General features: G+C 42.7%; 1 protein-coding gene across 1 annotated transcript; it reads left to right on the forward strand.

The window, feature by feature from the left end:
• Positions 1-4861: 4861 nt before the first annotated feature.
• Positions 4862-14649, forward strand: LOC140120711 (astacin-like metalloendopeptidase). Its single transcript, XM_072139663.1, has 11 exons — positions 4862-6164; positions 6257-6375; positions 6503-6524; positions 7606-7665; positions 8762-8893; positions 10240-10357; positions 11638-11816; positions 11946-12327; positions 12432-12544; positions 12624-12834; positions 14109-14649. The coding sequence occupies exons 2-8, from the start codon at positions 6316-6318 to the stop codon at positions 12029-12031; spliced, it is 657 nt and encodes a 218-aa protein (XP_071995764.1). The 5' UTR covers positions 4862-6164; positions 6257-6315; the 3' UTR covers positions 12032-12327; positions 12432-12544; positions 12624-12834; positions 14109-14649.
• Positions 14650-14950: the final 301 nt, after the last annotated feature.

Genomic DNA, 14950 nt, shown 5'->3' on the forward strand with positions numbered 1-14950 from the left:
GGTCTTTAGGGTTGGAGGAAGAGCCAACAAAAACTATGGTCTTGGACAACCCCAGGCACTGTCGATGGGGGCTTTGAAGACTTCACGCTGGGTGCAGTGGCTGAAGATATCATTGAAAAGTGCGTAGCATAGTTGATGCCAGATCTACCTGTCTCCTATGGGTTTCTTTTATACGTGCCTCCACAATGTCCCAATGTCCCTTGAGGGATCGGCTGGCATAGGCTATCATTGCTCTTCTACTTCTTGCACATGGGACAAGATATCTCCAAACCCTAACTTACTTGCATCAGTCTGTAGACCAAGGGGCTGGCTATAGCCTGGATAACCCAAGATTGGTGGTTGTATCAGTTTCTGCATCAAAAGTTGTAATGCTACTTCATGTTTTTTATGTCCAGTCAATGAAAATTTTACTTTTCATTTCTTCATTTCTTGTCCCTTCATGATAGCCGCTTCACCTGTGCATCGCGACCCCTTTGGGGGTTGAACAAACCTTTTACAGGGGTCTGCATTAAAAAAAAAACAGTTTGCCGCATTTATAAAGGGTTTAGGCACTTTGTAAAGTTTTAGACAGTTTTCAGGCACTTTTATGACTAGTACGAGAAAAAAGGGGTGTCTCCAATTCAATGGGAGCACCAAAAATTGCTTCCCAATGAGCCAGGTAGCGGTGGGAGATCATAGCTTGAGAAGCAGCAGGTTATTATCAGATATGAGACCCAAGGTATGTTTATTAGTTTTACATAAACATGTTCATAGTGGCCCAGATTTACTAAGAACAGTGCAGTGTGTACTATGTGCAGTGTCCTGTGTAGTATGCAGGGGGTGCCAGATTCAGGATTTGTTGCACACGTTCTTCATGAATCTGGCGACCCCTGCACTTTTTTTGGTGCACCTTTAACACGGGCCACAAATGCGACTCAATTCTGTTGGACTTTGCATGATAAATGTGGAGCGCGGAACGACTGAGCACCAGAACGCCCCTTTTAGTGCAGATATTTGTGTCGCATGAAGAATAGTGCAAATGCAACACAAAAGGGTCATGAGCAACACAAATGGTGTCGGACACTTCTTAAATGTCTGTGCAAGGTATGTTTGCTGAGCTCCCTCCACACAAGGTGGGTGTTTGCTGCAAAATGCAGCACCCATTGCAGGTGTTAAACTTGCGATCACTGCAAAATCCCCATATGCTGTGGTATGGTAGTATATGGTAAGATCAATTAGACAAACTAGGGTTGAAGTACCCTAAGGGGATTGAAAAATAGTAAAAAAAAAAATCTTAAGTTAACAAAAAATAAATAAAAAAATTCAAATCACCCCCTTTCCCTAGAATGATATAAATAAACACTAAAAATCATTAACATTTTATATATTGCTGCATCCCAAAATGTTCGATCTATTAAAATATAACGATTATTCCCAGCGTTAAAGCCCCCGAATGGAAAATAGCACTCAAAGTGGAAAATGCTAATTTTTTTACATTTTGCAACATATAAAAATTTTATAAAAACTGATCAAAAGGCCGTAAGGTCTTGAAAATGGAAGCATTGAAAACGTCATCTCATCTTGCAAAAAATTACTCCACCCACAACTCCATGAATCAGTGTATTAAACAGTTATTAGCGCCAGAAGATGGCAAAATAAAGATTTTTTTCTTTGTACAGGAGGTTTTAAGTTTTGTAAATGTATGAAAACATTATAAAACCTGTAGGAATTTGGTATTGCCGTTATCGCACCGACCCAAAGAATGAAGTAGACAAGTCATTAGGGGCGCACAGTGAGAACTGTAAATCCAAGCCCACAAGAAAATGGCGCAAATATGTTTTTTCTCCAATTTCACAGCATTTGGAATTTTTTACTGCTTCCCAGTACACAACATGGAATATTAAATACCATCTCTATGAAGTGCAATTTGTTACGCAGAAAACAAGCCGTCACACAGCTCTGTACATGGAAAAATAAAAAATGTATGGATTTTTGAAGGTAGGGAGTGAAAAATTAAAAAGCAAAAATGAAAAAGGGCCTGGTTGTTAAGGGGTTAAGAGAACCCCACTAACATTATGGGTCAAGTGGGCTGGGCCACAACTTTTATCAACATGAATCTTCACACCATATACCCAAATCATAAAACAGGCCATTCTGTCCCCAAAAACGCCTCTATCAAAAACTATCTGGCGCAAAGTCCAAATCGCTCAGCCAGTGTCCCTGTGAGCCAAAAATTCTTCAGTTTGGGGGGGCAGAAATAATAGCGCACGAGCTGTGACTTCTAATAATATAAAAACATGTATGAGATAGCACATAACCTGAGAATTTTCCAAAAAAATGCATTTTCACACAAAAACCGAGCATTTTCACACAAAAAAATGCATTTTCACACAAAAAAAGGCGAATTATATGTGAATCTAATGCCGCGGTCACAAGTTCGGCTAGCATCGCGTTCATAAGGGGGCGGGTCTTGGCCCGATCGCATATGCGTTTCAGGAGACCGCGGCCTAGGAGCTCCTTCCCATTAGCGTTGTTTTGCACAGTAATTTTTCAGTGGTTTCCACGGATGGCATTGGGGCACATTGGGGGTCATTTATTAAGGGCCCGATTCGCGTTTTCCCGACGTGTTACCCGAATATTTCCGTTTTGCGCCGCTTGTACTTAAATTGCCCCGGGATTTTGGCGCACGCGATCGGATTGTGGCGCATCGGCGCTGGCATGCGCGCGACGGAAATCGGGGGGCGTGGCCGAACGAAAACCCGACGTATTCGGAAAAACCGCCGCATTTAAAAACCGAAAATGTGTCGCATAAGGACCGCTTACCTTCACCTGGTCCAGCTCGGTGCATTCCGGCGCGATGAGTTTACTTTCAGCGCAGCAGCGCCACCTGGTGGACGGCGGAAGAACTACCTTATTAAATCCCGGCCGGACCCGAATCCAGAGCGGAGAAGCCGCCGCTGGAACGCGAATGGACCGGGTAAGTAAATTTGCCCCATTAACTCACCCGTCCGCTGGAGTGCACAGAAAGTGCATTGTCCGAGGATGATGCCCTGTGCCGCGATTCACTAAGATCGTGCGCCCGATGTCCTGCATGTGTCGCATCCCTTCTCAGGTCCGCCAGAGTTCACCTTCTTCTTCCCGGTGCATGTAAGTGCATTGTCTTGCGACACAATTTGAAAGTTAAATCCTGCGCTTAGTCCGAATCCGTTGGATCGTCCGACGGCATACCCCCTGATTTGTGTCGCATGAAAGCCGGTGCACAATCCCAGCACAGACACTGTGCGAAAGTGCAATCCGCAACCCTTAGTAAATGAGCCCCGTTGTTTTCAATGGCGTTTTCACATTGGCTTATTTTTTCACTGATCAGATGTCCGTGTCAAAATATTTGCATCATGTCCGTTGATTATCACTGATGCGGATCACGGAAGGCAAGAGAAGTCTACGGGGAAGATTTATTATTAGGCTCCTTGGAACAGGTCTATGTCTTCAGTGGCTTCGGTGCACGAGCAGAAGTTCTATGTTTGCGCCAGTATAGTGAAGTGGTGTGAATAGTCCAGTGCGACTTTTGAGCAATGAAAACAAAAACCCTCTATGCGACAAAACTGATGATAAATCTCCCCCTTTGGGTCTTCATTAAGGCCGCAGTCACACGTTCCATTAATAATGCGACGCTAGCACACAGGGGGTGGTCCTCGGCCCGAAACACATGTGATCAGCTTATGAAACACATGTGCGTTCAGGCCGAGGACCGCCCCCTCGTCCCCCCGAGCGTCGCCTTATCGGCCTAAATCTACCCCTATGGATCTTCAAAAAAGAAAACTGAAGGCATTTATCAAACTTTTTTAGTTTAGATTTCTTTCTTCTTTTGTGACTTTTTAGCAATTTACGGCACAATTACAGTGAAAAGTCGCAAATTTTGTGCAAATAACAGCCAGTCCAGAGCAGGCATAGGCAAGGGGGTTGCCTACAATTTAGACTTTTCTGCAAAATAACAAGCCTCACCTAAGATAAATCAGGCAAGCCCAGATGCCACACATGCTGTTTTTGGTCCGTTTTTAGTCTGTTTTTTCCCAATTATCTTAATAGATAAACAGGTTGTAAGCAGCCAAATGCATGGTAAACTGCCAAAAATGGACTGAAAACGGATGTTTAAAAACGGACCAAAAACGCCATGTGTGGCATCACCCATAGGCTGGTGCCACACGCACCGCTTTGTCTGCTTTTGAAAACGCAAACAAAGCCACACCCACCAGGGCGGGCCGCAGCCCAATCGCATCAGCGTTTCTATGGAAACGCCTGTGAACGGGAACGAGCCGCCGGTGTTTCCACAGAAACGCTGATGCGATCGGGCCGTGGCCTGCCCCGTCGGTTGCGGCTTTGTCTGCTTTTGCGTTTTCAAACGCAGACAAAGCGGTGCGTGTTGCACCAGCCTATGGGTGATGCCACACATGGCGTTTTTGGTCCGTTTCCGCGTTCAAACATTGCATTTGGGTCACAAGTACCGCTAGGCGTCCGTTAATAACGCGACGCTAGCACACAGAGGGAGGTCCACGGGCCAAACGTACATGCGTTTCAAGGAAACGCATGCGATTGATAAGCCGATTGCATGCGTTTCTCTGAAAAAGCATGTGCGTTCGGGCCGAGGGCCATCCCCTGTGCGCTAACATCACGTAATGAATGGATGCCTAGCGGTACGTGTGACCGTGGCCTTACAACAACTTTTTTTTTTACCTGGTACCAGCACTCCGCCCCATTTGGCCCAGGTGTATTTAATTCGCAGGAGACTGCATACATAGCCAGTTTCTGAGGCCATATGGAATGGTGAACATTTAAAATCTGTTCACACAGTGCAGTACTACATGGCATCTGCTGTGGTGCTAGTGGGAACCTGTGACCCAGAGAATTGGAGGGCGTAGCCTCTCAGTATGGATACTGGGGGCTTCTGGAGCTTCCTTCGCACTGGTGTAGCGTTTCAATGACGGTGAACGCCATGTGATGCCCCACCATCAAGTGTAGGAACCCACTAAAAAGAGGTCACCATGAAGTGATAAGTAGCTTATGCAATTTAATGTAACTAAAAACCTTGAGTTCATTTTGTTTGGCCGCAGACACGCATGGCGTTTTGGTGCCACTTTTGAAGGCGTAAAAAAAACGCACATGTTTTTTTTTATGTTCAGTTGCGTTTTCAAAATGCAAAATTCCTTTTAAAAAACGCAGAGGCCTGTTGTGTTTTGGTTCTTGTTGTGTCTTTTGTTCTGCTGTTTTTGCAAGTGATGGCGTGTTTGAAAACGCAGACCAAAAACGCAACTTTTTTTTCCAAAAAATGCATAGGGAAAATGCACCTCACAAAAGCGGAACTTCGAAAACGCAACGGAGAACACGCCAAGTAAAGACACTTAATCAAAAATCCCATCTGAAAAACCAAGAAGCAAATTTAATTGAGTTTTTGGTAGGGATTAAAAACGCCACAGAAATGCCAAATGTGTTCCTGTGCTTAATGTAGCTGAGCGCCAATAGTTCGGTGTATGGCTGCATTCAACACTGCCGTTGCCCGCCGTACAATACTGTAGCAGGCAACGGCAGCGCACGGGGAGAGGAGGAGGAGGAGGCCCCTCTCCACAGGAACACATGGTGCACGGTGTCCTATCTTTTTCCGGGGTACGAAGTGGTACGGTGCTGCACGTGGGCGCCGTGCGGCCATTGCCATCTATGGGGAACGTATATCGGCCGTATATATGCCCCCCATACGGCAGTGTGAATGTAGCCTAAGTGCGGTCCGGATCTTTCTCTCTCCAAATGTTGGTCTTGTTCTAGTGGGTCACTATGCTAATGGGTGAAGCAACAAATGGCGCACACCACTAGTGGCCAAGACCCAGCACCCCCTCCCCCTAGTACCCAAACTGGCAGGCTAAGCCCCATGGCTCAGGGCCCTGGGTCCCACCAGCACTGAACCCACAGAGACCGCAGACACCATGCAGTACCGCACTGTGTGAACACGTCTTGAATACTCGCCATTCCATGTGGTCTCAGAAACTGGCTGAGAACTGGTAGGTGGTCAAACATTTCTGATCACAATATCCCTGCTTTTCCAGAAATATACTGTTTCCTATGTTCTCTTTAACACATTGCCCCCCTATGGTGTTTCTACATATACACTGATGAATGGAGGTTCCCCAGGGTCACAGGTGGGACTAGTAATTCATGTTTTTTTTAGTTCCTTTTGTTAGGTGCTGCAGGTCATGTATCTGTGTGGTGATTGGTTCTTCCTGACCTCCAGGGGTTTATATACAACATCACCTGTGGGTTTCCTAGCAGTTCCTTCCTCTGTAGAAGACCATGGAGGTGATCAGACTGTCACTCTTCCTGTATTTGGCTGCCCAGGCTTTGTCACGACCGGTGAGTCAGGACCTTCCCATTGACTTTGAGGAGCTAGAATTTTTGCATTGTACAAGGCTCCATGTCAAAACCATTACTTTTTTGGAATGTTTTCAATGTTTTTCTCATTCTTAATGTTTTTTTACAGACCTATGAATCTACTTCTGAATGTAAGTAATCAATATTTTTCTTTCTAATACTTTAATGTTGGTGTATAACAACAACTTACAGATGACCCCTAGTTACAAACAGACCTCTTTGCCAACTGTGACCTCTGGTGAAGCTCTGTAGGTGCTGGTAATTCACTGAACTTTGACCCCAGGCTCCAAAGGTCAACATAAGAGTTTTAAAGTGTCCACAATAAAGCTTTATTGTTAATCCTTGTTCCTATGACGCCCCCAAAATAAGAAAATCCAATGGTCATAGAGACAAAAAATAATTGGTCTGGAGTTACACTTACAAAATGTTCCTGTTCCAACTTAAGTACAAACCTACAGAGCCCATCTTGTACTGTCTACTACTGAATTTCCTTTAATAACTTTGCTCCTGGGCCTTGGGCAGCTGCCCATTTTGCCATGTTCTTAAACAAGTCCTGGTGATATGACTCTAAACTATTCCTTACACCCAGCTTTGCTACAGTCTACTGTATGTGACTTAGCCCAGGTATCGGAAATTTACTACTTTATTTTATGCATTATGAACCTTGAGAATGCTGTAATTATGCTTATGCAGAAAAATATCTTGTTTAATCCCTGAGCTGAGTGGTTAAGCTGAAAAAACAATTGTAACATTCCAGGATCTTGGGGAAAGCTGGGTTGCCTGCAGTTACACAGAGCTTCCTGAACTATCCAGACAGGAATAACCAACCTGAGCTGGATGACTCATACACAGCAGCTGGGGGATGGTTCAGCAATTGATTATTCTGCCTTCAGGCAACACAGGGATTACATCATCCTCTCCTTCAGTGAATAACTAATGTGCGAGGAGAAGCGCTGAAGGAGCCATAGAAGCGACAGAGCTTCATCATCATAATGTTATATCTGTTTTATCTGCAAAACCACTCAGCATAGGGATTAACCAAGATATGATCCCGCATCAGTGTAGCTACAGCATTCTCAAGGTATGTTTGCTTCATAATGCATCAAATCAAATGGTAGGTTTCCTTTACATTTTGGATATACACAAAAAATGCATATTGTGACAGTTACTGGTCCCGACATATTTTATCACGTTGCTATGTTTCCTCCACAGATGATGGTGAAGCTGCCCTAGATAGGACTGTATTTGGAGTCATTGAGGCTGCAAACAAAAGTAAAGTTTCCTTTGAAAATTCCCATTATTTTGATTCTGTTCACATTGTCATAGAAGGGTCTCTGAGTGCATTGGGGATGATTTACTTGCCCATCCGACTGAGTTCATCTAAAGTGCATTGTCCAACTCCAATGCCCTGTGCCGCTATTCACTAAGATTGTGCGCCCGATATCCTACATGTGCCGCTTCCCCGTTCAGGTCCACCGGAGTTCACCATCTTCTTCCTGGTGCATGTAAGTGCATTGTCTTGCGACACAAATTGAAACTTAAATCTTGCGCTCAGTCCGAATCAGTTAGATCGTCCGACGGCCTGCCACCCGATTTCTGTTGCATGGAAGCCAGCGAAGCTGCACCACAATCCAATCGCGTGCAACACAATCCCAGCGCAAACACCTAATAAACGGCCGCTATATATATGCCCCCCCCCCCATAGGGCGGCAGAGGGTGTATGGAACGGTCCTGCTCCAAACCTGGGGAAAAGATAGAACATCTTTCCCCGTAATACGACGCCGTACGCCATGTATCTCAATAGAGAGGGGCGGGCGTGAGCAGTGTTCATCCCCCTCCTCCCTCCAACGTGTGCCACGTTAGTGTAAATGTAGCCTTACACTGTACTGTGCATTTTGCTGTGCGAAGAAACCTAGTAGAGTACAGTCAGGCTGTAGGACCAGACTACACAGATGCTGACAGTAGTCTGTAACCATGGAGACACATAGTTTTGTATAGGATCTGTTTGCGTAACACCCCCTGAGGAAGCCCGCTTGGCGGGCAATACACGTGGGGCACATGGGCACATTTCCAGCCTTGTACTCTTTTTTTGTTAATGTATATTTCTACTGTCTTTATTCCCACTGGAGAACTTATTTACTGCAGCACTTTATATTATATTTGCGTTACTATAAATGAACATTTCTCTTCTTAACAAACAAACAAAATCTCATATTTACCTCGTCACATGTGCTTTCCTTTCTTTTTAATTTTAATCATGGAGACACATAGTTTCGTATAGGATCTGTTTGCGTAAAACTGCAATATGTATTTCACATCCTACTGCTAAAATTTCATAAATGAGTCGTCTACTCCTATATCTCCTCAGATAATACGCTGCTAAAAGAAGGCGACATAGCAGATAAACTCTCCCGCAGTGCTAGAAGATGTACTACGTGTCTGTGGAAGAAGAGCAAAGGAATCGTCAAAGTACCTTACACCATCGCTCCTTATCAGTACTGTAAGTACAGCTCCTAACAAAAAAAAAGTTGTACCCAGTTTTTTTTTTTTTTTTGTTATACCTGTTGCTTGTAACCTAAATAAGGCAATGTCATAGCATCAGTCATATCAAACTTTAAAAAATTGCATTTTTCTAATGGAGTATTTTCAGGATAGCTGAGGGAAGGGGTGACCATGCCAGCGCAGCTACTTCAAAATTAATTAATAATTATTTATTTATACAGTGCACACAGATTCCGCAGCGCTACACAGAGTTTTGCCAAATCGGTCCCTGTCCCCAATGGGGCTCACAATCTAATCAACTTACCAGTATGTTTTGGAGTATGGGAGGAAACCGGAGGACCTAGAGATAAAACACGTAAAACACAGAGAGAACATGCAAACTCTTTGCAGATGTTGACCCTGGGGGTTTGAACCCTGTGCTGCCAGGCTGTAATGCTAACCATTGAGCCACCGTGCTGCTCATTGTCTACCTAAGCAGTGCATCCCGCACACAGGTGTGGCCAAGCTTGGTACTGCAACCACCAGGCACAACTGTATTAATAGCGCTGTGCATGGGTTATGCAGGAAATCTACCATGTGATTTGATGCATTATGAACCAAACATACCTTGAGAATGCTGTATCTACACTGACTCTTGAAAAGAAAATTGTAGCAGCAGATCCAGCGCACAAAACCAAGATCTGTTGAAGCTTGATTTCTTCTCTATTAGATAAAGAACAACATGCACATACAGGGAATCTATCAACGCGTTTCGACGGGTGGCATCTTATTCATGATATAATGTCTACACATATCTTGTTCAATCCCTGAACCGAGTGGTTTTGCTGAAAAAAACATTATAAAATTATGATAATGGGGCTCTGTCACTCCTGTGGCTGCCCTGGCGCTTCTCCTAATTATGCACTGCTCCAGCCTTGTCCTGCCGAGAATACGTCATCATGTTGTACCTGACAGGCAGAAGTAATCAATCGCTGCACCATCCCCCAGCTGCTGTGTATGAGTCATCCAGCTCAGGTTGATTAGTCCTGTGTGGACAGTTTTTAGGAAGCTCCTGTGTATGTGAAAGTAATATGTTTTATGTAGGCAGCCAGCCTGCACCCAGCTTCCTAAAGGTCCTGAATTTTTTTAGCAAAACCAGATAAACAAGATATGTTTCCGCATCAGTGTCACTACAGCATTCTTAAGGTAAGTTTGGTTCACCATGCATAAAAACAAATGGTATATTTCCTTTAACTATAAAAACTTTTTATGGATGTGTAATATGGGATTACATGGAATGTTTATGGTACAGAAGTGTATGGGCTCCGCAGGTTATTCTGACACTAAATTCTTGTTCCAAATCAGCTCCATCAGCTGTATCTCTGATTCATGATGCTTTGAAGGAATTTGAAGTGATGACTTGTGTGCAGTTTGTGAACCGGAGCACAGAATCCGATTTTCTCTATATAAAGTCTGGCGCGGGGTAAGTTTCAGTTACATAAGTCTGTTTTTGTTTTTAATTAAAATTTTTTTTTTTTTTATCCATAATCGGTAACATTCCTTAAACCTTGACTAATATTACAGGTAACTGGTTCAAGGATTGTTACAGATTAGGGATAATAGAAAACTTATTTCCAATCTTTTTCCAAAGAAAGGGGCACTGTTTTGCAGATGCCGATTTTTGGTGTTTTTGCCCAGAATTTTTAAAAATGTTGGGCTTTGATTCTCTTGACACATTTTTCTTGACACTATCTTTCATGCCAAAAAGTTACATTAATTGACGTGGCAGTTCAACGACGTATAGTCATGGACGGCCTTATTTAGATTTTACAAGGTTGTCAAGGGTTTTAGTTTAAAAAAGGAGTTGGAAAAATGCAATTTTGGCTTTTTTTTTTTTTTTTCTGGCATGAATTTATTCAACTACTAGGAGATGCAAAGTTCAATTGACAATCTTATCCTCTACATAATGACTATTGCTGGATGATAACTTTGGCGTAGTAGAGGACTGTCTACTGTAACTTCATGCCACCAATTAGTTGATGCCAGAAAAATGTGCCAAAAAAAGTTTTGCCCCCCACCCCATTTTCTTTGAAGGCCTATCCCCCTTTATTTCGAGCACATCATCAATTTTCTACTAGCTGTGAAAATGTCTAAAAACTGTCTTAAAGGAAATCTATCAGAAACATTGGTGGTGGAGTCCTATAATGTACTTGCTCACCGAGACGACGTCGTTCTGCCTATATGATTTATATTAAATCTTGGGACAGTGCGATGTAATCTAATCTTTACACAGTCGAGTCCCGCCTTCTGATCAGTCAGACTGTCAGCCGATAGTCTGAAAATCTTTCAGGCTGCTGGAGACGTCAGCCGACAGTCTAAGTGATCAGAAGGCGGGACTCGGCTGTGTTTAATTTATGTACGCCCCCATTCTTCTTATCAGAACCCAGCTCATTAGCATATTTTATAAAACTTTTTTTAGGTTAATCGCAATGTCCCAAGATTTAATAAACACAGTATAGTAAAAACAACCTCTCATGAGAAAGTTTAAAAAAAAATACTGATGGTAATGTACTTAAACAAAAACGTTGCTGCAAATTACCGCAGGTTACTTCCATAAACAGGTCGATAGTTCTACCCCCATACTCTATAATTTAATGTATATATAATGTGACACTGGTACAACATGAGTTACGTTTTTCCAATTGAAATGATCATTTTGCTAAGGTTGAAATACATCATGGCTTCTTTTTGTGTATACTTTAGTTGCTGGTCCTACATTGGCAGAACCATGGGCCAACAGGTGTTGTCACTCGCAAATACCAGCTGTATGGTATATGGCGTAATACAACATGAAGCTATGCACAATCTTGGCTTCTTCCATGAACATACCAGGATTGACCGGGACAACTACATCGACATCTTATGGGAGAACATTGCCAAAGGTGATGGGATGGAAACTGTGTAGGTTCTGAAACCTTTGTAGATGTTGGTTTCTTGGTCACCATCTTTGATCCACATGCTCTTTCTAGATATAAGCCGTAACATAATAACACTGTCACCGTCTCTTCAAGGTTATAAGGGCACTTTTGACATCAATGATCGGAACACCTTGAACCTTCCTTATGATTATAACTCGGTGATGCAATACCCCAAGTAAGTCCAGACATGATCCTCCTTCAGTGGTCATGGTCATCATCGTGAGTCAACTCCTTCTAGAAAAACTTTTGAATACTGAAAATATAAATGGCCACAACTAACAATAAAACCTTTTTATGTATCGGGAATAAATACAATGTGAATATTTCTTCTACCTTTCTCACTATAGGAATACTTATTCTAAATCCCCATCGTTGGCTACCATAGTCCCCAAGCCTGACTCTACCGTGCCTATTGGACAGAGATCAGGGCTGAGTCGTCTGGATGTGAGGAAAATTAATGCCCTCTACGACTGCAGTATGTGGTCATCTTTACTTTTATTTTTGTGTTCCTATATATTATATGATGTGAATTTTACACTTCGTATTATTTTTATCCATTTATGGAACTAAAAAATGAAGACCTCTGTAGGATGAAGTTATTAAATCCCTCAGGATCTCTTCATGGAAACAGTTCTTCGGTAAATCAACGTGGTGGAAACTGTCTCTGGCTTATTCAAATCCGGACTAACAAGGTAACATCCATGAAATCAGATAAAATCTATGTAAAAGTAGGAATTTTTGGGCAAATGCAAATTTTTGGTTTTGTCTCAGATTTTATTGCAGTTCGACTATATGAACATCTCTTCTACTGACTATATTAAAGTCTATGATGGTTACACTCAATCATCACCTCTCCTATTAGACAAGACCTTTGGATTTGGACCACTCTTGCCAATGCTGTCATCGGGGCGAAACTTGCTTATTGAGTTTGTGAGCAAGTCCAAGTCTACATTTAGTCAATTTAATGCTACCTATGGCACTGGTAAGTATTTAGCTGTATTGTGATTTGCAATAAACACGTGTATCCAGTGAAAAAAGATTTTGCCTTCACTCTCTCGTGAACATTCATGTTCTGCTTGACCCAATGGGGGTCATTTACTAAGGGCCCGATTCGCGTTTTCCCGACGTGTTACCCGAATATTTCCGATTTGCGCCGATTTCCCCTGAATTGCCGCGGGATTTTGGCGCACACGATCGGATTGGGCCGCGTCGGAAATCGGGGGGGCTTGGCCGAACGAAAACCCGACGGATTCGGAAAAACCGTCGCATTTAAAAAAAATAAATAAAAATGTGTTGCGAAAATTGCACTTACCTTCACTCAGCCCGCCTCGGTGTATTCCAGTGCGTTCCCATGCTCTTTAGTGCAGCAGCGCCACCTGGTGGACGGCGGAGGAACTACCTTAATAAATCCTGGCAGGACCCGAATCCAGCGCAGAGAACGCGCCGCTGGATTGCGAATGGGCCGGGTAAGTAAATCTGCCCCAATGTTTGACTGGAGCACCAGAGAAATTATTATGGTGCCACCCTCCATTATACCATAGAAAATGGCCCCGATGACCTCTGAATTGGGTTGGGTTTTGCTATAGTTCGGGGACCTATTCTAGTTTTTAAAGCCTTGGGCCACCAAAGGATCCTTTGATACCATGATGGGCCAGGCCACTCTTTGCTTGGCCGGCATCAGTAGCATGTTAAACTTGTGTACTACCTACAATCTATCTGGATGGATGCTTGGGTTCTTTTCACCTGTCTGGACCATTTTGTCTGCCCACAAGACGTATTAACAAAGGCTTGCTTCTTACAGATGTTCTGCTCAATGACAGCAATTCAGTAACCCGATGACAATCTAGGCTCAAGTCCCAGACCATTGTATGAAGGTTACACCCTGTACATCTGCTTACTTCTAAGAGAATTTGCCAAGAATCTAATATTAGAGGCCATGTGATTTTTAAAGTGACCCATCAAAGTACCAGAACACCTATCACTAAACCCAATCTCAGCAAAGACCTAAACACCTGGACCACAAAAAGATCCTAAGTTACATTACCTTGCTACTAAGATTTCCTACAGATTAATTAACAATCAAGCTCCAAGAATTTACATTCTTATAACCTATATTTATGACGATAAACAACATCTACACCTTCTGTATCTGGAGACTATGACCAGGAAGACAAAAGGGAGACAATAAAAACAAAAAAAGCAAAGATTTCTTGCTCATCATAATCCATCCTACCTAATTTATTCTTTATTTTTCAGTATCTGGAAAATGAGGAACCAACAAATCTGTGACTCCTTCAGATAACAGCGATGACATCTTTTATTCCATTTATTGTAATTATACTCTACATATTTGTCTAGTTACTGAATTACTAATTTCTTAAACTAACATGTGTCTTTGAAAACATTATTAACCAGTTTGGAGGAACTCTATGGGAATATTTGTTCTTTCCTTTTGTGGAAAGATTTCATAAAGGAGGGGTGAGATAAATGCCCGGCCGTCGTCACCAAAAGCGTCATCAGAGGCCAATAGGAACACAGGAATCTCAGCGTCCTGCTGCCCGGTGGTCACATGACCTGTAGCTCCTAGCAGCAAAGGAAACTTTATCAAGATAAGTATAATATTGGTGACCCTATTTGGGGGTCTTGTTCCTATAATTGGTCAACCCTTCAACTCTCCAAAAGAATCGGTCAGATTTTCCATACTCTGCAGTGTCACTGACTAAATCCCCTTTGCACTCTGAAGCAGGACCTGGCCTTGTGATCCATTTTCTATGGTCTCTTTTTCATAAGTGTTTAATATATTTTTTTTAATGAGCTGCTTTGGGGGGGCATGTAATTGCCTATGTAGCCAGAGCCTAGAGGGGCTCCAATTCTGTACCCTGGAGCACATGCAGCTTATTAGCATATATTTGCCTCCCTGTTAAGTAAAAGAAAACCATAAAAAGATGGAAGATTTCCTTTACGACTTATGGCCTCTACGTTTTATGTTTTTGTATCTTCTTTTCTATGTTGTTGTTGTTGTTGTTGTTATTTTTTTTTTTTTCCTTTTGATTAAAACCGTTAAATAAAATACTGGTGTGAAACAAAACTCCCAGACC

Source organism: Engystomops pustulosus, chromosome 3 (assembly GCF_040894005.1).
Source record: "Engystomops pustulosus chromosome 3, aEngPut4.maternal, whole genome shotgun sequence".
NCBI classification, from domain to species: Eukaryota; Metazoa; Chordata; class Amphibia; order Anura; family Leptodactylidae; genus Engystomops; species Engystomops pustulosus.